At 46.8% G+C, this 25,610-nt stretch overlaps 1 protein-coding gene across 3 annotated transcripts in view; it reads left to right on the top strand.

Moving 5' to 3' along the window:
- The window catches only part of polr1e (RNA polymerase I subunit E), a 67,033-nt gene that overhangs the window by 17,432 nt on the left and 23,991 nt on the right, over window positions 1–25,610 (top strand). For all 3 annotated transcript variants that reach the window (XM_085983637.1, XM_085983635.1, XM_085983636.1), the window contains exons 7-9: window positions 6,261–6,368; window positions 13,710–13,806; window positions 14,117–14,256. In XM_085983637.1, coding sequence (XP_085839763.1) covers window positions 6,261–6,368; window positions 13,710–13,806; window positions 14,117–14,256 — 345 coding nt within the window. The remainder of the gene's footprint in view (window positions 1–6,260; window positions 6,369–13,709; window positions 13,807–14,116; window positions 14,257–25,610) is intronic.

Raw genomic sequence — 25,610 nt, 5'->3', positions numbered from 1 at the left:
AGAGGCTTGGCAAAGGGTGATTTTAACGCTGTTGCCTCATTGGTGGATGAGTCCTAAATCAGAACACTGAGATCTGTTAGTGTCAGCAACTCGAGATATCTGGGCATTAATGGGAATGTGGATTGAAACTTTATATGCAGCCCACCAAGGGAAAAGCTTGGATGCCCCTGTTCTAGGCCCTTCCTCCACTGTTGACTAAGGCGTTAAAGTTTTAACATTTTGATTGCCTGAGTGTTGCAAATTGTTGAACCTCAAAGGAAAAAATATTATTATAATCCACTTTCTCGTGGTCTTCAGTTGTCTGTTTGTTATGCCTCTACTTGAATGGAGTGATTAGAGCACCATAAGAATAATCTTGTGTGTATACCAGTATAGATTGTGGGGGAAATATTCGGTTGGTTGCGCCACCCATTGGCGCCTAAAGAGGTCGAGAAGTGGGGCGCTAACCAACTAGCGCCCAGGCGCAGGGAACCCTGCGTCTCTTCCCAAATTGATCGGACATTTAGCGCCGGCGCTAAACCGTTGCGCCCGCTCACCGGCGCATGCAGATCATGACGTCATTTCATTGTGCAATGCCCTTGGGGCGCCCCGGACCGGAAATTCAGTGGCGCCCCCCTCCGTTCCGCCTGGCGCTAACAAGGACAGGTTACCTTGAACGTTTCCCAGTCGCTGTCGGGCTGGGGGCGGTGCTATTTAAAGGGGACTCTTCCTGGATTGTTAGTGGTAGCCATTTTTGGACCACATCTGTGTGAGAGAGAGAGAGAGTTGCTCAGAGAGAAACGGAGAGCCATTTCTGCAGTGAGCCAGCGCTGGCTGAGTAACTTTAGCCTTCTGAACATTACTTTGCAGTTGGTAAGCTTCTCAACCGGCATAACTTTCAGTGCGCACTTACTATGGGGGCTGCATTGGATGGGCACGTCGTCCTTCTCAATCATATTGACAGGGCACAGAGACGCAGGGATAGAGTGGCAGGCATGGCCAGACGGAGGAGGGCCTACAGACGTCAGCACACGAGACCTTACGCTGCCAGGGTTTTCCGCCAACAGTTTTCGTATATCAACATGTCGGAGGAGCAGTGTTTCCGAAGGCTGCGCTTCAATAAGGAGGTGGCCACTGAGCTCTGCCACCTGCTTCAGCCAGATCCGCAGCCTCAACTAAGGTGCAGGGCATCTCTGTCGGTGGCTGTGAAGATCACTGTGGCTCTAAACTTCTATGCCAGCGGCTCCTTTCAGGCCGCTGCTGGGGACATTGCCAACATCTCACAGTTCGCGGTGCATTGCTGCATCCGTCAAGTGACTAATGCCCTCTTTAAAAGGAGACGGCAGTACATCTCCTTCCCAATGACCCCGGACAAGCAGCGAGAGTGCGCAGAGGGCTTCGTAAGGATAGCGGGCTTCCCCATGATGTAGGGCGCCATTGACTGCACGCATGTGGCTTTGCGGGCGCCTCTAGAGAATGCGGAGGATTTCCGCAACCGAAAGGGGTTCCATTCTTTGAATGTACAGCTGGTCTGTGACCACCGACAGCTGATACTCGTTGTCAATGCTCGCTTTCCAGGCAGCAGCCACGACGCCTTCATCCTGCGCCAGACTTCTGTGGCAGACCTTTTCGAAGCCCTGGCTCACCCAGGAGGCTGGCTTCTCGGGGACAAGGGCTATCCTCTGTGCCCCTGGCTGATGACCCCGCTCCGTTCGCCCAGCACCCCTGCTGAAGAACGTTACAATGAGAGCCATCAAGCGACCAGGAACATCATTGAGCACACAATCGGCGTGCTGAAGCAACGGTTCCACTGTCTGGACCATTCCGGAGGAGCCTGAGCGAGTCTCCCACTTCATGGTTGTGTGTTGCATGCTGCATAACCTGGCAATCCTCAGGACCCAGCCAATGCCACCAGACATTGAAGCACCAGCAGAGGAGGAGGAGCACCAAGACGGGAGGGAGGCACAAACTGCAAGGGCCGTCCGTCAGAGGCTTATAGCAAGTCGCTTCTAGGCCCCTCTGAGGGAATGCTTTCTGCCATGAATGGAACCGTTCTGCTACCCCTAAGCCGGTCAAGGCAAAAATTAGTGCAAAGAACTGACATGGACATTGTGAATAAATAAACTTCTTTATTTAACAAAATGTGTATCCTTCCCGCATGACAAAGCAATGGAAACAAACAGCAAAACAAACAGACTGCCACATAACTGTCTCTCACACCCTGGAGACAATGTCCAAAACAAGGACAAGGGCAGCAGACGCATGGGAACAAGTTCCCCTCCAAGCCACACACCATCCTGACTTGGACCTGTATCGCTGTTCCTTCACTGTCACTGGGCCAAAATCCTGGAACTCCCTTCCTAACAGCATTGTGGGTGTACCTACACCATATGGACTGCAGCGGTTCAAGAAGGCGGCTCACCACCATCTTCTCTAGGGTAATTAGGGATGGGCACTAAATGCAGGCCTAGCCAGCGACGCCCACATCCCATCAATGAATAAAAATTAAAAAAAATAACTGTCTCTCACACCCTGGAGACAATGTCCAAAACATAACCAACATTCAGACCAGCATCCTCAGCCTTGAATGAAAGAAATAACATAATTTAGCAGCACCTTCTACTTTTTGCCCCTCGATGGTGATCTGCTTCCCTTGCGGAATTGCCCCGTTCCCGCCCTGCAGCTCCTCCGTAATGGGACCCCAGTGGCTGCAGCAAGGCTGGGGGAGGCCTGCTGACTGTCCGAAACTGAGACCGCAGATGCCCTTGAGGTAGGGCCTGGACCAGCTCTGGGCCTGGAGGGCCCGGCTGCTGACTGCTCCAACTCCGCATGGGCGGAAGCAGTCTGTCCTACAGATGGTGGCAGCTGCAGTGGAGAAGTGCCAGTGGTGGCATCAGGAATGCTGTCATCCTGAGAGCGGACAGCAGCTCCCTGGTCGGCTGGCACTCTGACGGGGCAGCACCGCAGCATGCGCAGCAATCAGCTGGTGCACAGATTGCTGGCCTGCTGTGGTGCGGCGAGGGCCCCGGGGAATCCTGCCCGATCCAGCGAGGGTGGCAGCAGTCAGTGCTCGCGTGGCCTCAATCTGCGTCTGCATGAGACCAGCCACTGACTGCGTGGCAGCACTCAGCACTTGCGTGGCAGGTGCCAGTGCTTCGCTGAAGTCCTGGAGAATCCTTGCCAGCGCTGCGCTCTCTCCCTGGCCCTCTCCATATTGATGCAGTTGTCGACGCCACAGGTAGGTTACCGCCGAGTTTGAGGCCTACGAGGCGCAGGGTGCGGCTGGAGATGATAATCGATCCGCCCCCTTTAAGAGCTGGCCGGCGGCAGCGTGTCTGGCTGAAATCGATCATTGACAGCACCAGCGCTGCGCCCGCCCGCGGAGAAATTGCGTCGCGCCGCCGGGTTAGTGCCTTAAGACTATCATGCAGTACCTGATTTAGCGCCACAGTCACCTTCAGGAGCGCAGCTACCCAATATCGCTCGAGGTGGCGATAAATTGCGCCTGGCGCTAAACTTTGCGCACCGCCAATACTAGTACCCCAAACGGGGCGATACCGAATTTCTCCCCGTGTGTTTCTAACAAATTGGAGAGGAGTTGTAAGAACTACGGACGCCTGTGTTTTCAAACAGTCACCCTAGTTTGTATGTGGTATAAGTTTGATTACAATACTGAATATTCGCAAGAAACCTTCAATGTTTACTTAATCTGCAAATAAACAACAGTAGTTTTAACCTGTAAGGTCTGGGTTGTGATGTTTTACACCTAGATGTGGTGAGCATCCCATGTATTCTTCAGTAAGCAGTTTACTGTGATTGGAGTTAATTTAGACCTGGGCTGCACTTACCCATACATGGCAGAGAAGAAAGATGTAAGTATAGGTCAGAAGAGGCTTGTCTGTTTACAGAAACTGCCACTGAGCTGTGAACATGAGAAAGGGAATTGGGGGAAAAAGCCTGAATAGTAATGGTGGTGTTTCTCGGGAAACTATTTTAATGTCAACAACCCTAATGAATTGCTGGGATTCATCTTGAAGACGTTTGATTACAAGTTATTTGTACCTAATTCATGAAGAAGCCCACACTTGGAATATTGTGTGCATTTTAGGGCATCTTCCCTTTTATTAAAAAAAAATGCATTTAAAGAGAGTTTGGGAATAGAGTAATGAGGATGATTGAGATTCAGAAACTCTTATGAGGATTTAACTTATTCTCACTGGAGCAAATACAGAGGAAGCAACCCTGGTGGTAAAAATGTCGAATGCATGCGTATACTGGATGTAGCCAGGTTATTTAATTTCAGCAGTGATGGCAGGATAGCAGACACAAGTACCAGTGAGTCTTTCCTCATGTGATGGGCCTATGGAATAAACCGCTGTCAAATGCTATTTCAGTTAACTGATGAAAAGTTAGACGGCTGAGTACAGGTCGAGAATATGAAATACTCTCAGAGCCACTGTAGTCCTGTTGAGACCGTGGGATTATCATCTTGAATGCAACCATGTAGCTCAGGTCTTCTGCCTTAGCTTGTTGCTCAGCTGCATACCATAGAACTTTGAGTTACATATAAAGTTTAAATTAATGTTCTCCATTAGTTTCAATTTATCTCGAGCGGCTGACACGAACAGATCTCCATGTTCTGATTTAGGATTTACCTACCAATGAGGCAGATGTGTTCAGAACTACCTTTTCCAAACCTCCATGCCCACAAAAATCAAACCGGACAAGCCAGTGAGCAAGAAATTTAAGGGCAAATAGGACTGAGTTGCCTGGGCCAGAGTATCAAGGTTCAGGGCTGCAGTTTGGACAGCCTAGTGTAGATTAAAATGTTAAATTGATGTCCTAAGACTTGGATTTGATTGCCACCTAAGACCAGGTAGATAATTGAGTTTTCTCCTTTTTAGACATTTTACCTATATTCATTCGACACCTCAGGAGGTTAAATAAATTTAAAATGGTCCACAATGGAGCCCATGTAAATGACTGTTTCTCATTCCATATTTGTTCTTTCTTTCTGGGAGATTTCATTGTCATTGACCACTTCAGCTCTGCAGGGTCCAATGTTGTAGGGCAGCAGGTGAAATTGCATTCTGTTGCACCTTGACAAGGGATAGCAGGATACTGGTTGACACCTGAGATTTCCCATATTTAGTCTCAATCTCAGCTGTACTTTTGGGAGGGATCAGAATAGATGCCAAGCCATTCCTGGGCCTGTCTTGCACATAGAAATAGGAGTGGATCTTTCAGCCCCTCGAACCTGGCCCGCCATTCAATCAGATCGAAGCTAATCTATACCTGAACTCCATTTACCTGCCTTTGTTACATATCCCTTGATACCCTTGCCTAACAAAAATCTGTCAATCCCGGTCTTGAAAATTTCAATTGACCACCGCCTATTGGGAGGAGTTTCAGATTTTCACTACCCTTGTGTGGAAAAAGTACTTTCTGATTTCACTCCTAAATGGCCTAGCTATAATTTTAAAATGATGCCCCCTTGTTCCGGATTCCTCCACTAGAGGAAATAGTTTCTCTGTATCTAACCCTATTGAATCCCTTTATCACCTTAAAGACCTTGATCAGATCACCCCTCAACCTTCTAACCTCATGGGAATATAAGCCAAGTTCATGCAGCCTTTTCTCAATTTAACTCTTTAAGCCCTGGTATCATTTTGGTGAATCTGTGCTATACCCCCTCCAAGACCAATATCTTTCCTGAAGTTTGGTGCTCAAATCTGAACGCAATAATCCAGATGGGGTCTGACTAGGCTCTGTACAACATACTCAAGAATATCTAACTATTTAGGTCTCGGACTTAGTTGGGTGCAATAATGTAGTGCTTGTGGTACTAGACTAGCATCGCAGAGATCATGAGATACAAATCCCAAGTTGTGAACTTGAACTCAATAAATCTGGTTATTATGGGTTAGCATCAGAAAAGTGTAAAAACACAACTGGTTCACTAATTTTCATCAGGGAAGGAAACCCAGTCTGGCCTACAATATGTGGTTGGCTCTTAATGACCTCTGAAGTGTCCTCCACACCACCTCAGGGCAGCTAGGGTTGAGAACAAATTAAAAGAAAAATTATTTCCCCAATTTAAAAAAAGTAAGGCAGGGTGAAGATTGCACTGGGTGAAGAAGCAGTTACAGATTTCTGCAATCCTGTGTTTAGCACAGTATGTGTAAGGAAATAGCTACCCTTCTGCTTTTGTGTATTATTATGGAACGTACCGGAGTGCTGTTCGATGTGTAACATGTTTCCCACGTTTTGTTTTCCCAAAGCTTTGGCTAACGAGGCAACGCAGTTCGAATCTCAGGACAAGTCTAGCTTTCTTCCTCCCTGCCATGCTGATGCAGATAAGCCTGAGGATGTTTACAAGTTTGAGGACAGTATCCTTTACTTAATGAAAGTTGAACTTGTGCTACATAGTTAGTTGCTCTTCACTAGTACAGTACCAACACTCTAGAAACGGTTTAACGTGACTTTAGGAGCTATACACAAAGTATGTAATGTCACTATTCTGCAGTGCTGTTCTAGAGAGGGTTTTAGATTTGGTGCATGGGGACGGGAGTTACAAAGTATTAAAAGTATTTACAGCACAGAAACAGGCCAGTCAGTCTAACGGGTCCATGCCGGTGTTTATGCTCCACACAAGCCTCCTCCCACCTCTCTTCATCTAACCCCATCAACATATCCTTCTATTCCTTGCTCCCTCATGTGATTATCTAGCTTCCCCTTAAATGTATTCATGCTATTTGCCTCAACTACTCCTTGTTCCGCATTCTAACTACTCTCTAGATAAAGAATTCCCTGTTGGGTTTATTAGGGACCATCTTATATTCATGGCCCCAAGTTCTGGTCTCGCCTGCAAGTGGAAAAATCTTCTCTACGTTTACCCCATCAAACCCTTTTTATAATCTTAAAATCATCTATCAGGTCACCCCTCAGTCTTTTTTCTATAGAAAATGGCCCCAGCCTGTTCAGCCTTTCCTGATGGGTATAACCTCTCAGTTCTGGTATCATTCTAGTTAATCTTTATTGCACCTTCTCCAGTGCCTCTAGATCCTTTTTTATAATATGGAGACCAGAACTGTTCGCAGTACTCCCAAGTGTGGTCTAACCAAGGTTCTATACAAGTCTAACATAACTTCTCTGCTTTTCAATTCTACCTCTCTAGAAATGAACCCCAGAGCTTTGCTTGCATTTTTTGTGACCTTATTAACTTGCATCGCTGCTTTTAGTGATTTGTGTATCTGTACCCACAGATCCCTCTGTTCCTTTACCCCATTTAGATACTTATCTTCCAAGGAGTATATGGCCTCCTTATTCTTCCTACCAAAATGTACCAGCTCACACTTGTCTATATTGAAGTTAATTTGCCAATTACACACCCATTCTACAAGTTTATTAATGTCTTCCTGTATTTTGTCACACCCCTCCTCTATTAACTACACCCCCCCATTTGGTGTCATCCGCAAATTTTGAAATTGTACTTCCGATTCCTGAGTCCAAATTATTTATGTAAATGATGAACAATAGTGCTCCCACACCAATCCTTGTGGAACACCACTTCCCACCTTTTCCCAATCTGAGTAACTACCTTTACATCCTACTCTCTGCTTTGTTTTGTAGCCAGCCTGCTATCCATTATGCTACTTGTCCCCTGATTCCACATGTTATGAGTTGTAAGGGTTGAAACATACTCCATCCAAGGCACATGCTTCACTTTGACACTTATAAATTAATTCTTTTAAAACAAGCCAGAGATTGTTCACAAAATATTGCAGTCACTTAAAAGCAAAATGTTTAGCAGAATATGTGAGCGATGATGGCTTTGAAGATATAAAAATATAATTAAAGGATCAGCTTGCATTTAGAATTTCTTTCCTGAATTTTACTCCCCATTTCATGCTTCTGGGGTTCCTGCTCCTGATTTGTCCAATGATCCTACTGGAAAATGCGTGTCCCTGGATTCAAAGTGTGGATAGGATCGGGCCTAATTATAATGCCTCTGCAGTTAAATAGCTTGGTGACACTCGCTGTCTGGGAACCCTCTACTATCTCACCCAAGTAGCCACATAAAGAATGGCCTCTTAGTCGATATAGGGGAAAGTTGCCAATGTGGAATCATACTCTGCACCACCCCCCCCCCCCGACCTGCCCCAGATAAGTTTGAAGAGAAGGGGGAAAACATCAGTGAAACACCTCTGTTGAAGGGAGAAGGGGATAACCTAAAAACCTGTCAGCCTAATATTGGTAATGGGTAAGCTTCTAGAGGCCATATATGGGCTAAAAGTAATACTCAAAGACATGGGCTAATTAAAAGCAAGTTCCCTTATAACCATATACTGTAATTTTATCAACAAGCCTCTACAATACAGGAAACTTTGTGCTATCCGGCACCGACGGGACCGAGCTGTTGCCGTCCCATCAAAACTGCCGGACAAACCAGCGCTAATGTTGAAACATACGGAGACTTTGAGCTCCGTATCTGGCAACAAACCCTGTTGCTTAGCTTCTAAACAGTCAGCCGTACCTTGCAAGCGTCTCTGTAGCTCAGCAACAGCTTCAGCGAGACCTTTTCTTTATCAATGCACTCTGGTATTTCCTCAAAGAACTCTTAGATTTCTTCAAAGAATTCTTAAATTTATAATTGAAGTTCTTTGAGGAAATACTGGAATGTATTGATAAGAAAATGCAGTGGATGTTGTGTATATGGATTTTCAAAAGGTGTTTGATAAGGTACAGGAAACTTTGATTTATCCAGAGGTTAACTGTCCGAAATGCTTGAGCCACCGGCAAAAATCAGGAGCCGTTTCGTTAGGTTTTTTTTGTCCAAAGATGTGCGGGTTAGGTTGATTTGGCTATGATAAATTGACCCTTAGTGTTAGGGGATTAAATACGTGGGGTTACGGGGATAGGGTGGGATATGTGTCGGTGCAGGCTCGATGGGCCGAAATGGCCTCTATCTGCACTGTGGGGATTCTGTGATTCTGTGTTTAATAAGGTGTAAAGGTTTGTTAATAAAATTAAGTTACACGGTATTAATGGGAATGTGGCAGCATGGATAGGGAGTTGGTTAAAGGACAAAATCAAAAAGTATTGGGTAATAAGGTTTTTTTTGTACTGGAAGGATGTGAACAGTGATGCAAGATTTAGGCCCCGATTTTCCCCCCAGCCGTCGGGCGGGGTTTCAGGCGGGCGGGGGCTGAAAATCCCGAATTTGGGGGTCCCGACACCATCCCGCCCAAAACCCTGCCTCACGTAAGTTTCAGGGGCGGCGGGTACCCGCCCCGCACTGGGACCCGCCGAAACCAGGCGGGAAGGGAATTAGTGCCAATTAACTGCCTGTTGACAGGTAGTTAACAGGCAGTTTTTAGCCTAATCCCTATTTTGAGGGGTTTCGTGTGGGTTTCCCGACGGCTCCAAACCACGCCAGGTTAGAGCAGGCGGGCCGTCGGGTTGAAGGAGTTGGAGGGGTGGTGATGTTGGCGCTCAGGTGAGTGATGGGTGCATAAGTGTAAAGGTAAGTGTGTTTGGTGTGTCTAAAGTGTGTAAAGAACTTTTACTTACCTGTACTTACCTTCACAGCCTTTCTTCCTGTAGCCGTCGGGAGCTCATCACTCACCCGGAACTTAAAGCTGAATGGCTGCGATCTGTCAAAAGTGACAGCCTTCAGCTTTGAGTGCCGGTAAGAGTTCTAACTGAGTCTGTGCAGAATGACTCATGGTAGAACTCAGACTGTCAGTGTTTCACAGCTTCAAACAGCTGTGCAACACTGATATTTCATCTGTCAAAAACTCTTGACAGATGAAATTTCAGTCTGTGACGTCACCTGTTGCCGGGTGGCCCTTAATTGGCCTGCTGAGCCCGCTGGTCAATCAAGGGAAAATCGCGCGGATTGGCCGGACGTCGAAGTAGGCGGGTCAAAAACCCGAAAGGGGAAGTCCCGCCTTCTTCCCGACAGGTTCGGGAAAATCTACCCCTTTAGTGTTCGAACTCTTTGGCCTAGAAATTCAGTGCCCTTAGCGCCGATTTTGCGGCGCTAGAGGGCCTAGCGCTGCAATTGGCGCCGGCGCCGAAATTGCCTGGGGCCCTTCCGCCGCGGTAGACCGGTAGCGCTGCGCCGGCACCGATGACGTCATCGGTGTGCGCAGCGTCCCGGTTGCCATGCCGACGGGCCCCAGCGCCGAAATTCAGTTGCGGCCGCCTCGCCCATGGCAGCCGCAACTAAGACTCTGGCAACAGAGTCTTACATGACTTTGCGCCGGCGCATTAAAGGCCCCGCGGCGGCCGGCCGCTTTCCCGCCGGCCGCCTGGCCGCAGCTCCCTCCCCGGACTTCCCCCCCCCCCCCCCCCCCCCCCGGAACAGAAGCAAGCCCGGCACTTGTCCGAGGTGCCGGGCTCATTTTTAAAAAGATTTTCGCGGGCCGCGGCCGGGTGCAGGCAGCTCCTCCTTAAGGGAAGGAGGAGGCCTGCACTTCCCGAACCTGCCGCACCGCAGCGGGCGCCGCAGCGCCGGAATAGCGCCGATATTCAGCGCGTAGCGCCAGTTTTCAGGCGCAAACAGCTCTCAGCAGCGCCGGCAGCCGTTTGGGCGCAGAACTATTGAATTTTTGGCCCGCCCAGCGCGACTTAGCTCCGGCACTAACTTCCGGCGCTAAAGCCGTCGCTGCGCCAAAACCCAATTTCTAGGCCTTTATATATGCTCTGCCCTTGGGTATAGAGAGCACAATCATGATTTGCAGATATAGAAGTATAGAGCGTGGTTAACTAAAGAGGACTGTAAGTGACTTCAGGAGGACATAGACAAGTTAGTAGATTGAGCAGGTAGAGGTTAGATGAGATTTAATGTGACTCAATGCATTATGGGAAGAAGAATAAGGAAAGGAATTATACACGTAATATTTTAAAAGGAGTAGAGAAGCAGAGAGACTTAGGGGTTCAGATATACAAACTTTAAAAGTGGGAGGGCAAGTGCAAAACAAAGTGTATGAGATGCTAGATTTTAACAACCAAAATTGAACAAACCACTAACTACACATACTTGGGCTTAAAAATCAGTTCTACGGGAAATTTCAAACTGGCTGTGAATGAACTGAAAGAGAAAGCAAGAAGGGCTTTCTATGCCATTAAAAAATCAGTCCAAATAGAAATCCCAATTAGCATTTGGCTCAAAATTTTTCAAATCAGTAATTGAACCAATTGCACTCTGGCAGTGAGGTGTGGGGACCGCGAACACAACAAGAATTTGCAAAATGGGACAAACACCCAATTGAGATCCTACATGCAGAATTCTGTAAAAGTATCCTCCGGACTCAAAGGAAAACCATAAACAATGCATGCAGGGCAGAACTAGGCCAATATCCATTAATAATCACTATCCAAAAAAGAGCCACCAAATTTTGGAAACACCTTGAAATGAGCAACCCCCAATGCTTTCATTATGAAGCCCTGAAATGCCAAGAGAGGACCATAAAGAAGAATACCCTCAGTCAACTAGTCCTGGGACTCAGTGAAGTAACTACTAACACTACTAACAATAACCAGCCCCAGGACAGTGACAGCGTAACACAAAGAATTCGACCCAACACAATCGTCGCTAAGCAAAAGGAAAAATATCTGTCATATTGGGCAGAAACAACAAAAACCCAAAGCAAACTCAATTGCTACTTGGCCCTAAACAGACAATACAACATGGCTGATTACCTGACCATGGTAAAGGATAGCAAACTGAGAAAAACTTTGACAATGTACAGACTTAGTGAGCATAACCTGGCGATCGAAAAAGGCAGACACAGACAGACCCGGCTACCAAGAGAGGACAGGATATGCTCTCACTGCAGTCAGGGAGTGGTGGAGACAGAGATGCACTTCCTCACAGCTTGTAGAAAATATCAGGGCATAAGGGAGAATTTCTACCCAAAATTCACAAAAATATGCCCGGAATTCAGAAATTTGAATGACGACCAAAAACTCCCATACCTACTAGGGGAAGAGAGAAATTGCATAACACTAGCGGCACACTATGTTACAGCTTGCCATAAACAGAGGGACAACCAGTAAATATAAGAAAAGAGTATATATAAATTATATGAAAGTATATATTTATACACTCAGGGATATATCTGTTTATACACTGTATGGATAGATCTGTATTTTTGTGAACAACCATGAATGTTTTCCGATGCTTTGGCAACATAAGATGTAACTTGTCATGCCAATAAAGCGATTTGAATTGAATTGATTCATTAAGATGATGCCAAGGATGAGAGGCTTTAGTTACGAGGAAAGAATAGTGAAACTCGGGCTCTTTTCATTAGAACAGAGAAGGTTAAGAGGAAATCTGATAGTGGTGATCAAAAGTATGAGGATTTTTGATCTGTTTCCACTGATTGGTGAGTTAGTAACTAGATGGCTTAAATTTAAGATCATCACCAAAAGAATGAAGAGATTAGAAGATTTTTTTGTGCAGAAGGTTGTTAGGACACAAAATGTCCTACCAGAAACAGAATCTATGATGGTTTTTAAGAGGGAAGTGGATAAATATTGGAAAAAAGAAAAACTTAAAAGGGTATGGGAAAGGGCAGGGAAATGGGATTACATAGGATATACAGCACAGAAACAGGCCATTCTGCCCAACCAGTCTATGCCGGTGTTTATGCTCCACTCGAGCCTCCTCCTGTGTTTCCTCATCTAACCCTATCCGCATAACTCGCTATTCCCTTCTCCCTCATATGCTTATCTAACTGCCCCTTAAATGCATCTATACTATTTGCTTCAACCACTCACTGTGGTAGCGAGTTCCAGATTCTCGCCACTCTCTGTGTAAAGAAGTTTCTTCTGAATTCCCTATTTGTTTTTTTGGTGACTATTTTATATTGATGGCCTCTAGTTATGCTCTTCCCCACAAGTGGAAACACTCTCTATCACTTCTATCAAAACCTTTCATGATTTTAAAGACTTCTATTAGGTCACCCCTCAGCCTTCTCTTTTCAAGAGAACAGAGACCCAGCCTGTTCATCCTTTCCTGATAGGTGTACCCTCGCATTTCTGGTATCATCCTTGTAAATCTTCTCTGCACCCTCTCCAGTGCCTCCATATCCTTTTTATAATATGGCGACCAGAATTGCGCACACTACTCCAAATGTGGCCTAACCAAGGTTCGATACAGGTTTAGCATAACTTCACTACTTTTCAATTCTATCCCTCTAGAAATAAACCCTAGTGCTTGGTTTGCTTTTTTTATGGCCTTGTTAACCTGTGTCGATACTTTGTGATTTGTGTATTTGTACTCCTAGATCCCTTTGTTCCTCTACCCCATTTAGATTCTTATTTTCCAAGTAATATGTGACCTCCCTATTTTTCTTAGATAAATGTGATGTATTACATTTTGGTGTGTTGAATTTCATTTGCCAATTATATGCCCATTCTGCAAGTTTATTAATGTCTTGTAATTTGTTGCAGTCCTCCTCAGTATTGGCTATATGTGTAACCGGTGCAATGGGCTGAATCATCTTGTGTGCTGTAAAATTCTAAGATTGTGATAATTTAGTCCATGCAAAGATCCTGATGGTGAGACTTTCTTTAAGAAATGACAAACACTTGATCTGTTTACAGTTCTACCGCTATGGTATTGGACAGTTGGACACAATCATTGGGTGACTAGTTTGTGTCAAGGTTTTAAGGTTATATTTTTTTCTGTGGGTGGCTCCTTAATTCATAGTAAGTTATCTCAACTGCTGAGTATCAAGCAATCGCAGCACACTGTGTACCACTGAAGATTAGCACGGCAGAAGAAATTTGCAAACTGGCACAAACTGGCAAGTAAGTTTAATAGACAACCTGTTCGGATGAAGCTGTCCGTCACAATAATTGCCGTGTATTGGTGTATTTCTGATGCCTTTAGCTGTAATATCCTGTCCTGAAGAGTACATTTTACAAAACAAAATCCTGATCTATACACAGCTTATACAGTTCATTATGCCCGTCGGTCCTTAATCATCTTTGTTACACACTATTATACTTTTTTTGAAGCAAATCAGAGTTAGAAATGGTGTTTGGACTAGCAGAGGGTAGAAAAGGTTTGCAACATGATATTTAGGCAATGATCTAATGTTTTATTCTTTATTTTTAGCTACTGCTCCTTTGTTCTGGAATCACTTAACTCATTACCGCAGGATGAGAAAAGTCGTGATCATAAGGCTCGCTGCCTGTTTTATTTACAGATTCTGATCAGATTGCACAACTTAAAAAACCATGAATTCAAGCACAAAGGTAAAACTCATCTCTGTGTGTCTTGCATTTTTTTCAGTAATACTGAAAACTGACATGTACATTAAATCAGTTCAAAGAATTAGACTTGGGAGCATTGAGCGCTTACCATTAATTGTGCAATAAAATCTCACACACTGAAATCTGGATAAACGTCCCACTCCTGATCTAAGCACAACATTCTCATTGCTTGCATAGTATAAAAGTACTGATTTGGGCCTAGGTTTAAATATCATGAGACTGCAGGGAGTCAGGATCAAGGTCAGGAATCTACAGATGCTGTCGTGGATTCTACTTACTTTAAGTTTCAGATGATTCAGTTGAACTTTACAAGTCTTCAAATGAAAATATATATGAACCTTGTACTTTCTTTGTAGACCTTGGGCTCGATTTTGCCAGGCCCGAGGAGGTGGGATTGGAGGCATGTGAGTTGTTAAAATCGCCAGAAATGGCGGGCGGGCCCGATCCCGCCTCCGAGCAATTTTCCCAAAAGCGTGTTTTTTGACCCCCTTTCCATCCTGCCTCCAAGAGGCGCGATAGGCCCTTAAGGCCCTTAACAACCATTTAATAGCCTCTATAATCCCATTTTGAGAGGCCTTTCCGATTTTTAGTCATTCCCTCCATCCCTCATGCTTCCTCTGGAACACGCCAGGTAATGCTGGCGGCCTCGCAAGTGGATTGCTTACGAACAGCTGCAGCTCCACCATTACAAAGGAGTTTTCACCAATGATCATTTGCAGATAGCAGAACTTTGTTGTTTCAGGTCTGGGGGAACTTTTACCAGGCATACTCAGTGTTGTGGAATTTTGGAGTCTGACACCCAGCTCCAGTGTGACCTCCTGGGAAACCCCTCTCCCCACCTTGACGAAGCACTTCTTCAGCTGAGGCATGTACCAGAAGCATGGTGACCATTTAATTCCTTTCCTCCTGGACTTCAGATTTGGATGAAGACCAGCCGCAGCAGCAGCAGAACCATGAGCACCAACAGCAGGAGCATCAACAGGAGCGCCAAGCTGCTAGTCACCCACCTGAAGATGCACAGGCCAGAAGTCGCCAGAGCGCGACCATATTGCTGCCCGGGATGCAAGGGACGCACTCATGTTGGTCACATTTGCTTAGCCTGTACAATCAAACACTTTTTCCTCGCACCTTCTTACCAGAGCTTCGACAATGGACAAGAACCTGCGATTTCTATCACTCTGACCACCATACTGACAATTGCAAGTCGCTCTAAGCCCTCAATGTGGAAGTCCCATTTGCGAAATGACACAGGCCACAACTTCAACAGTTTGCCATCAGAATTTTTTATCACAACAAGCATTTCAAAAATAAACACAACATAACACCCAAGTGACTACCCTTGTGACTACTTGTGCATTATCTTCCTCTTAAGTGTGCTCCTACGTGGTGCTTCCCCTGTGGCTTCAGCAGATGTGGAGGCCCCTTGCTCACTTTCTTGCTGCTCCTGTCTTGACACCTTTGGCAGCCGTCCTCTGGGGTTGTGAACCTGTGAGGGCTCGGCAACAGTCTGCTGCTCCTGCGGCTGTGCAGGGGATGAGACGCCCATCTCAGTTGGGTGAGGACAATGGTGGGGCTCTGACCGAGGGCTTTGCAGTGGCATGGTCGTTTGAGTGCTTGGAGAGGAGCCCCCACTTCCTTCTTGTCTGCCACCAACATCCCTCTCATGGGTCAGCCCCACTTCAGAGCTAGCAAGTGGCTTGACAGCACCTTGCTGCACTTCAGGGGGGCCATGAGGACCTGTTTCTGCACTGGAAGTCCTACTCCAGAGGACTTCCATGAAGGTCTGGTTTCTATGCTCAGTAGCTGACCATCGCTCCTCAAGAGATGCCAGTCTATTCTGAACAATGACCATGTTTTCTACACTCTGGCGACTTAGCTCCTCCATGGCTGTAGCCATCCTTTCCGTGGTGATGTGTTCATGCGCCAATGCCTCCACAAAGGCTCTGCTCATGTTCGCGATGGACTCCTCCATTCGCTTGACACTCGCAGCGACCCTGGAGACAAAACCTGCCAGAGACACCTGCCAGAGACTCCTGCACCTGTTCCTGGAGTTCCAGCACCGCTCTCGTTCTGGATGGACCCGGAGGCACAGGGTTGACATACAGCTGAGCCGAGCTGGCAGAGTCCTGCGCCCTCCAACGAGGACTCTCCACTACTGTCCCTGTCTCCATCATCTGCTGATGCTCACTTGTGAGCTGTGATACACCAGATGCCAACACTATCTCGCGAAGGTCCCACCGAGGTGTGAGTGTCTGTGCTGATGCTGGGTGCGCTGAATTCTGCTGAGGTTGCAGCTTCCTCTGAGGAGTCTGAAAGCTCAGGCTGTTCCTCCTGGACAGTGGGGACGGGGGCTTTCGATGGTCCTGTGGGGGAGTAAAGGAAAGAGTCAGAGATGTGAGGTCAAGGTTACATGAACATTGAATAGTGCAGATGATCACAAGTCAATCTGTTAGAGCATCAGATTCATTATCAGTGACTCATGCAATGTCAATGAGAGAAATGGCAAACTATTCTGTCACCAGCTTGCTGCGATGCGCCCATCTGTCCGTCCCCCACTTGGGAATCCTCCTCGATCCCGGCGATTTCCAGGGCCGCCTCCTCCCAGGCGGTGAGCTGGGCTACTGAGGGTGGCCCTCCTTCTGTCATGGCTCTTTCCCTCTTATTGTGGGCTCTCTTTTCCTGCAATGAGGGACACAAGTGGAGTTTGAGTGAGAATGAAGCAATGAGTGTAGATAATCCATAGCATAGATGCTTAGAAGGAGACAAAGGACCCTCCCTGTGTGTTGAAAGTTGTTGTTGTCATGGCATCAGTGATAGGGAGTGTGATGGGCCTTCAATAACCACAAAACTAGAAGTTATAGACTTAAACAAGTTGGCTTTTAATCACTAAGATCAGAGCTAACATCTCAACACGCCGACTGGTTCACAGGAATGAGTCATAAAGATCCTGGGATCTTTATGTAAGAGAAGTCAGGGGCGGAGCCACGAGCCAAGACCTGGAACCTCCCAGGTTAGTCGGGAAAGAGGAAGTGAAACTATACACAGTGGGGGAGGGTAATATACATGAGTGCAAAACGAATACAGGACCAAGACAAACAGATTTCATTACATTCACCCCTTCTATAGATTTAGTCCATCGGGGTGATGTTTCTTAAAAGTTGGTATAAGTGAGTCTGTCAGGAGGTTTTGCAGTTCTCCGTGATCGGCGCAAAGCCGGTTGGGGTGCCTCTAGGGGAGTGGATTCTGGTTCCTCCGCTGTCCGGGCCTCTGCAGTGTCTTCCAGGTTATCTGCAGTGTCCTCCAGGTTAAAGTTGGGTATTGATACCTCTGGGCGTCCTGTCTCTTTGTAGTGTAGGTCTTCATCGGGTAGTCTCCCATCGTTCTCTCCACTCCCCGAGGGAGCGAGGTCTTTTATGGAAACAGTGTCCTCTCGCCCGTCAGAGTATTTGATATAGGCGTACTGAGGGTTTGCATGGAGGAGCTGTACCTTTTCCACAAGGGGGTCCGTTTTATGGCCTCTCACGTGCTTCCGCAATAGTACTGTCCCCGGAGACGTCAGCCACGCGGGTAGAGCTATGCCCGAGGTGGATTTCCGGGGGAAAACGAACATCTTTTCGTGAGGGGTAGCGTTAGTGGCAGTACATAACAGACTCCTTATGGAGTGGAGCACGTCTGGGAGGACTTCCTGCCAGCGGGAGGTCGGAAGGTCTTTTGACTTTAAGGCTAACGTGACAGCCTTCCAAACAGTAGCATTCTCCCTTTCCACTTGCCCATTACCCCGGGGGTTGTAGCTAGTGGTTCTGCTAGTGGCTATCCCCTTCGAGAGCAAGAACTGGCGCAGCTCGTCACTCATGAATGACGTCCCCCTATCGCTGTGTATGTAGTTCGGCATGCCAAACATGCAGAATAGATTACAGAGACACTTGATGACCGTGGCACTGGGCAGGGAATGGCGAAGGGGAAGCGGGAATATTCATCAATGATATTGAGGAAGTATACGTTACGGTCGGCAGAGGGAAGGGGTCCCTTGAAGTCCAGACTTAGGCGCTCGAATGGCCGTGTGGCTTTGATAAGGTGTGCACGGTCAGGCCTGTAGAAACGAGGCTTGCATTCCGCACAGATGCGGCAGGCTCTGGTCATTGCCCTGACCTCCTCGATGGAGTGGGGCAGATTGCAGGACTTTATAAAATGGTATAGTCGGGTGACCCCTGGGTGACAGAGGTCGTTGTGGAGACCCTGTAATTTGTCCATATGAATGCTGGCACACATTCCCCGCGATAGGGCGTCTGGGTGTTCATTAAGGGCTCCCGGCCTGTACATAATATCATAGTCAAACGTGGATAGTTCGATCCTCCACCTGAGTATTTTGTCATTCTTGATTTTCCCCCTTTGTTATTAAACATGAAAGCCACCGACCGCTGGTCGGTGAGCAGGGTGAAACGTTTGCCGGCTAGGTAGTGTCTTCAGTGCCGCACTGCCTCCACTATAGCCTGTGCCTCCTTCTCGACAGAAGAGTGCCTGATTTCAGGTCCCTGAAGGGTTCGGGAGAAGAAGGCCACAGGTCTCCCAGCCTGATTGAGGGTCGCAGCTAAGGCAAAGTCTGACGCATCGCTTTCGACTTGAAAGGGAATGCATTCGTCCACTGCACACACTGCAGCCCTTTCAATGTCCTGTTTAATACTGGTGAAAGCCTCCCGAGCTTCAGCTGATAGTGGGAAGGACGTCGATTTAATGAGGGGTCGGGCCTTATCAGAGTAATTGGGCACCCATTGGGCATAATACGAAAAAAATCCCAGGCACCTTTTTAAAGCTTTGGGATTGTATGGCAGGGGCAGTTCCTTTAGGGGGCGTAATCGGTCAGGGTCCGGTCCAATTACCCCATCTTCCACCACACAGCCGAGGATACAGAGACGGGTTGTGTTGAAGACACATTTGTCTTCGTTGTAGGTTAGATTCAGCTTTAGGGCAGTTTTTAAAAATCTCGCAAGATTTAGATCGTGGTCTTGCTGGTTGTGCCCGCAGATAGTGACATTGTCCAGATAGGGGTAGGTAGCTTGTAGTTTATTCTCGTCAACCATGCGGTCCATCTCACGTTGGAAGACCGAGACCCCATTTGTTACCCCGAAGGGCACTCTGAGAAAATGGTAGAGGCGCCCGTTCGCCTCGAAGGTGGTGTATGGGCGGTCCTCCGTTCTAATGGGGAGCTGGTGATACGCGGATTTGAGGTCGATAGTCGAGAAGACTCGGTATTGCGCAATCTGGTTGACCATTTCTGATATGCGGGGTAAAGGGTAGGCGTCCAGCTGGGTATAAATATTAACAGTCTGGCTGTAGTCAATTACCATCCGTTTCTTTTCGCTATTTTTAACTATGACTACTTGGGCACGCCACGGGCTGGTACCGCAGGAGTCTGTCCACTTCCGCCTTGATAAAGTGTCTGTCTTCCAGACTGTACCGTCTACTTTTGGTCGCTATGGGCCTACAGTTCGGAGCGAGATTAGCGAATAAGGAGGGCAGGCTGATTTTTAAGGTTGATAGGCCACAGACTGTGAGTGGCGGCTGGGACCCGCCATATGCTAGCGTGACACTTTCGTGGTGGCACTGGAAGTCCAGGCCCAAGATTACATTAACACAGAGTTCTGGCATCACGAGGAGTTTAAAATCCTTGTAGTCCGTGCCTTTCACAGTCAGTGTTACCACACAGTAGCCCAAAATGTCCGAAGTGTGGGGCTTAGCAGCCATAGCAATTCTGCTCCGTGTAGGGGTTATCGTTAATGAGTGCCGCCGTACCAGGCTAGGGTGGATAAAACTCTCGGTACTCCCACAGTCAATTAAACATTTCGTTAAATTCCCATTTACCTGTATGTCCATCATGGATTTTGTCAACGGGTGTGGCCTGGATTGATCCACCGTGATCGAAGCCACTGTTGGGCCCTGGGCGGCCGTTGAGTCGGGAAAAGATGGCGGATCCCAAGATGGCGGCGCGCACAGCACGCACGAGGCGGTGACGGAGTTGGAAATCGGATTCCCCCTGCAGACTTTGCTAAAATGCCCCTTTTTCTTACATTTGAAGCATGTAGCGTCCTTCGCTGGGCATCGTTGTCTGGGGTGCTTGGCCTGGCCGCAGAAGTAGCATTTCGGGCCTCGAGACATTGCCGCTGTAGTAGGACTCCTGGGTGAACTTCTGTGTGGGGACTCCGGTGGCGTAGAGCTGGTCTGAGACCTGGATGGGGAAGATGGCTGATTCCAAGATGGCGGCCCCCTCTGCGCGCACGAGGCGGTGAGGGCTGCATGGCCGGAAGAATAAGAGTCAGAGTTTTTCTGGGCCACGTCCAGCGATCGCGCAGTGGCCACTGCCTTTTTTAAGTCCAGGACCACCTCCTCCAGCAGTCTCTGCCGGATATAATTCGATTTGAGGCCCATGATGAAGGAATCGCGGACCAATTCGTCAGAGTACGCGTTGGCCGTCACGGCCTTGCAGTTACAGTCCCGGACCAGGTCCTTTAGGCCCTGTAAGAAATCGTCCATTGATTCCTCTGGTCGCTGCCTGCGTGTAGCCAGCAGATGTCTGGCGTACACTTCATTTACCGGTCTCTGGTATTGGGCCTTCAGGATAGTGATGGCCTCCGTGGAAGAGGTGGCGTCCCGGATGAACGAATAAATCCGATGACTTACGCGAGTAGTCAGTAGACTCAGTTTATCTACCTCGCTAGCGGATGAGGCCCCCGCGAAGAGTTCGAAGCATTTGAGCCAGTGTCCAAATTGATTTGATGCTTCAGCAGAATGTGGATCCAAGTCCAGACGCTCTGGTTTTAGGAGTCGATCCATCCTAGTATTCTTTAGTGATTAAAATTGATGGGCCTTCAATAACCACAAAACTAGAAGTTATAGACTTAAACAAGTTGGCTTTTAATCACTAAGATCAGAGCTAACATCTCAACACGCCGACTGGTTCACAGGAATGAGTCATACAGATCCTGGGATCTTTATGTAAGAGAAGTCAGGGGCGGAGCCAAGAGCCAAGACCTGGAACCTCCCAGGTTAGTCGGGAAAGAGGAAGTGAAACTATACACAGTGGGGGAGGGTAATATACATGAGTGCAAAACGAATACAGGATCAAGACAAACCGATTTCATTACAGAGTGTGAGGCCTGCATGGTCGAATAGTTAAGTGAATGTGACCTTCGAGAGAGAGGGAATGGGTAAGGGTGCAGGCATGTAAGTGGCATGTGGAGAAAGAGGTTGGCAAAGCAGTGTGCTGGTGAGGAGTGGCGGATGGAGATCAGATTGAGGGTGATGGGAAAGTCATACTCACTTTTCCAGTGCGGAGAAGGTCATGAAACCTCTTCCTGCATTGCAGCCAGGTTCTGCGGCTCAGCGAAATGGAGTTGACCTCCTGGGCCACTTGCAGCCACACAGCTTTTGTCTGCTGGGGTGGCTTTTTTCTCCCTGAGGAAGGGAACAGCACCTCCTTATTACATCTGGCTCCCTCCACCAGAGCTTGGAGGGAGGGCTCATCAAATCGAGGAGCACACTTTTGCTTGATCGTGGACATTGTCGGGAAATCAACTCCTTCATACAATTTGCAGAACCTTTGCAGTCTCCAGAGGAAGCAAGGCTGCTTGCATGTCTTAAATCCAGCAGCATTGATGATGTCATCGGAGGCGACTTTCTGCATGAAAAGACTCATTGGGCCAGGAGTTCCCACACGCTGGAAATCAGTTGCCCAATTGGGAAAATCGCACTTTTTCAACACTTCACTTCGGAGTCGGGATCCTATCACGATTTCCACCTGACACACCCCAGCCCGCCCACACTGACAAAATCCAGCCCAATGTATCCAGTTTAATTTCCAATAGATTTCACTTTCTCCCAGCAAAGTTAAAATCCCCTCCCCTTTGATAGTAATAGGCAAAGAAATTTTGCTTTGTAATCACCTAATGCCATGGTATGATTGCTGTTGTGATCAATCTATACTGCCTGTATTAGCTCACTGCATAAAATGTCTACAGGCAATCAGAAAATTAGTCAGAAGTGCATGAACTAATGATACAACTGTGCTATAGAGTGGCTAAAAAACAACTTTCCAGGTGTCTAATTACTAAATGGATTAACGTGTAAATGTAATGATTTGTGAAATTGTTGTTCATTTTCATGGGTTTAGCTTCTGTGCTGATTTAGTAGCCTTCCTGGCGTCCCGAATGCTACAAAGCTGGTCTGTTGCTGGCAGTGGTAATAGTGGTTTAATTGTGTCACCTTTGTTCAGTGGTAGAACTCTGTCAGAAGTCGTGGGTTGAAGCCCTACTCCAGGACTTGAGCACATAATCTAGGCTGACACTTCAGTGCTTTACTGCGGGAGTGCTGCACTGTTAGAGGTGCCATCTTTTAATAAGACATTAAATCGAGACTCCATCTGTCTGCTCAGGTGGATGTAAAAAACTGAAGAATAGCAGGGGAGTTCTCCCCATGTCCTGGCCAACATCTATCCCTCAAGCGAACATCATCAAACAAATTATCCGGTCATTAATCTTATTGCTGTTTGTGGGACCTTGCTGTGCACAAAATTGGCTGCTGTGTTTGCCTACAAAACAGCAGTGATTGCACTTCAAAAGTAGTTCATTGGCTGTGAAGCACTTTGGGATGTCCTGAGAATGTGAAAGACACTGTGTAAATAGAAGCTCGATCTTTTATAGCTCGTGGTCAGCCTTCCAATAACATGTCTTTCGTACTTCCTGGGAGTGCTCGATGAAGTAGAACTGCCTTCCAGGAGTCAGATGAAGTAGGGAGAATTGAAGATGCATGTAACCAGGGTAATACAGTAATCATGGGGGACTTTAACTTTCATACAGACTGGGCAAACCAAATTTGCAGAAACAGTCCAAGGAAGATTTCATGGAATGCATTCAAGATAGTTTTCTAGATCAGTATGTCAAGGAACCTACGAGGGAATTAGCTATTTTAGATCTAGTACTGTGCTATGAGACGGGGTTAATTAATAACCTTGTAGTAAAGGAGCCTCTGGGGAGCAGTGATCATAATAAGATAGAATTTTATGTTGAGTTTGAGAGTGATTTAGGTAAGTCCGAAACTAGGGTCCTAAACCTCAACAAATCAACTGCGTAGGTATATGAGGCGAGTTGGCTAAGGTAGGTTGGGAAACTAGATTAAAAGATATGACCGTAGAAAAGCAATGGCAAACATTTAAAGAAATAATTTGTAATTCGCAACGAATATACATTCCCTTAAGGAATAAAAACACCATGGGAAAAATGGTCCAACCATGGCCAACAAGAGAAAGTAAAGATAGTATTAGATTAAAGGAAGAGGCTTATAATGTTGCCAAAATGAGTAGTAAGCCTGAGGATTGGGAGGATTTTAGAATTCAGCAAAGGAGGACCAAGAAATTGATAAAGCGAAAATAAAATATGAGAGTAAACTAGCGAAAGACATAAAAACAGACTGTGAAAGCTTCTATAGGTATGTAAATAGGAAAAGATTAGCGAAAGTAAACATGGGTCCCTTACAGGCTGAGACAGGAGAAATTATAATGGGGAATAAGGAACTGGCAGGGAAATAAAACAAATACTTTGGGCTCGATTTTATCAATGGGGACGTGATGGAGGCGGGACTCCCACTTTTTGGGTTGTAGACCCGCCTCCATCGACTTGTGGCCAACCCACGCTACTTTTCCTTGATTGACCTTGTTAAGCCCGCCCAGCAGGCCAATTAAGGGACACCTGGTTACTGGTGACGTCAGCGATTGACATTTCATCTGTCAAGAGCTTTTGACAGATGAAAAATCAGTGTTTGACAGCTCTGTGAAGCTGTCAAACACTGACAATCTGTCATCTAACTTGAGTCCTTCTACTCAGACGCAGTTAGAGATCTCTCCAGACCAGAAAGCAGAGGCTGCAGCTTTTGACAGTTCAGCCGCCATTCTGCTTTCTGTGCCGGTGAGCTGAGGGACTCCCGAGAACTGAAGGGAGGAAGCCTGCAGGAGAAAGTAAAGGTAAGTAAAACTTATTAAAACACTTAACACTTACCTCACGCACTTACCTCTGCACACATGCACCCATCAATCACCTGCACAACGGACATCTCGACCCCTCCAACCCGTTCAGATCGACGGTCCGCCTCGCTAACTTGGCATGGTTTGGAGCCGTCGGGAAGCCCACACTTCAGGGCTAAAAATAGTGATTAGGCAAAAAACTGCCTGTTAACAGGCAGTTAATTGGCACTAAACCCCTTCCCGCCTTGGGGAGGCGGCTCCCAGCACAGGTTGGATACCCGCCTCCTGGGACATTGGCACGGAGGCGGGATGGGTTCCTGCCACCCGATTCTGCAATTTCCCCACCACTCCCGCCTCCAAACCCGCCTCCTCGGGGCTTGGAAATTCGAGCCCTTTGTGTCTGTCTTCACAGAAGAAGATGCAAAAAACCTTCCGGAACTAGTGGCGAACCAAGGGTCTAGCGAGAATGAGGAACTGAAAGAAATTAGTATTAGTAAAAAAAAAAAAAGTACTGGAGAAATTAATGGGACTGAAAGCCGATAAATCCCTTGGACCTGATGGCCTACATCCGAGGGTTTTAAAAGTTGTGGCTATAGAGATAGTGGATGCATTGGTTGTCCTCTTCCAAAATTCCATAGATTCTAGAACGGTTCCTGCAGATTGGAAGGTAGCAAATGTAACCCCACTATTTAAGAAAGGAGGGAGAGAGAAAACGGGGAACTACAGACCAGTTAGCCTGACATCAGTAGTAGGGAAAATGCTAGAATCTATTATTAAGGACGTGGTAACAGGGCACTTAGAAAATAATAATAGGATTGGGCAGAGTCAACACGGATTTATGAAAGTGAACTCATGCTTGAAAATCTGTTAGTTTTTTGAGGTTGTAACTAGCAGAATAGATAAGGGGGAACCAGTGGATGTGGTGTATTTGGATTTTCAGAAGGCATTTGATAAGGTGCTACACAAGAGGTTATTAAACAAAATTAGGGCGATTGGGGGTAAAAAAAAACTAGCATGGATTGAGGATTGGTTAACGGACAGAAAACAGAGTAGGAATAAACGGGTAATTTTTGGGTTGGCAGGCTGTGACTAGTGGGGTACTGCAAGGATCAGTGTTTGGGCCTTAGCTATTCACAATCTATATCAATGATTTGGATGAGGGGACCAAATGTAATATATCCAAGTTTGCTAATGATACAAAGCTGGGTGGGAATTTAAATTGTGAGGCGGATGAAAGGAGGCTTCAAGGGGATATAGACAGGCTAGAACATGGCAAATGGAATATAATGCGGAGAAATGTAAAGCTATCCACTTTGGTAGGAAAAAT

The sequence above is a fragment of the Somniosus microcephalus genome, chromosome 1, assembly GCF_052327205.1.
Source record: "Somniosus microcephalus isolate GS21.2 chromosome 1, FLI_Smic_1.0, whole genome shotgun sequence".
In the NCBI taxonomy this organism is placed as follows: domain Eukaryota; kingdom Metazoa; phylum Chordata; class Chondrichthyes; order Squaliformes; family Somniosidae; genus Somniosus; species Somniosus microcephalus.
The sequence above is the reverse complement of the archived record's forward strand: the minus strand, read 5'-3'. Positions and strand labels throughout refer to the sequence as shown.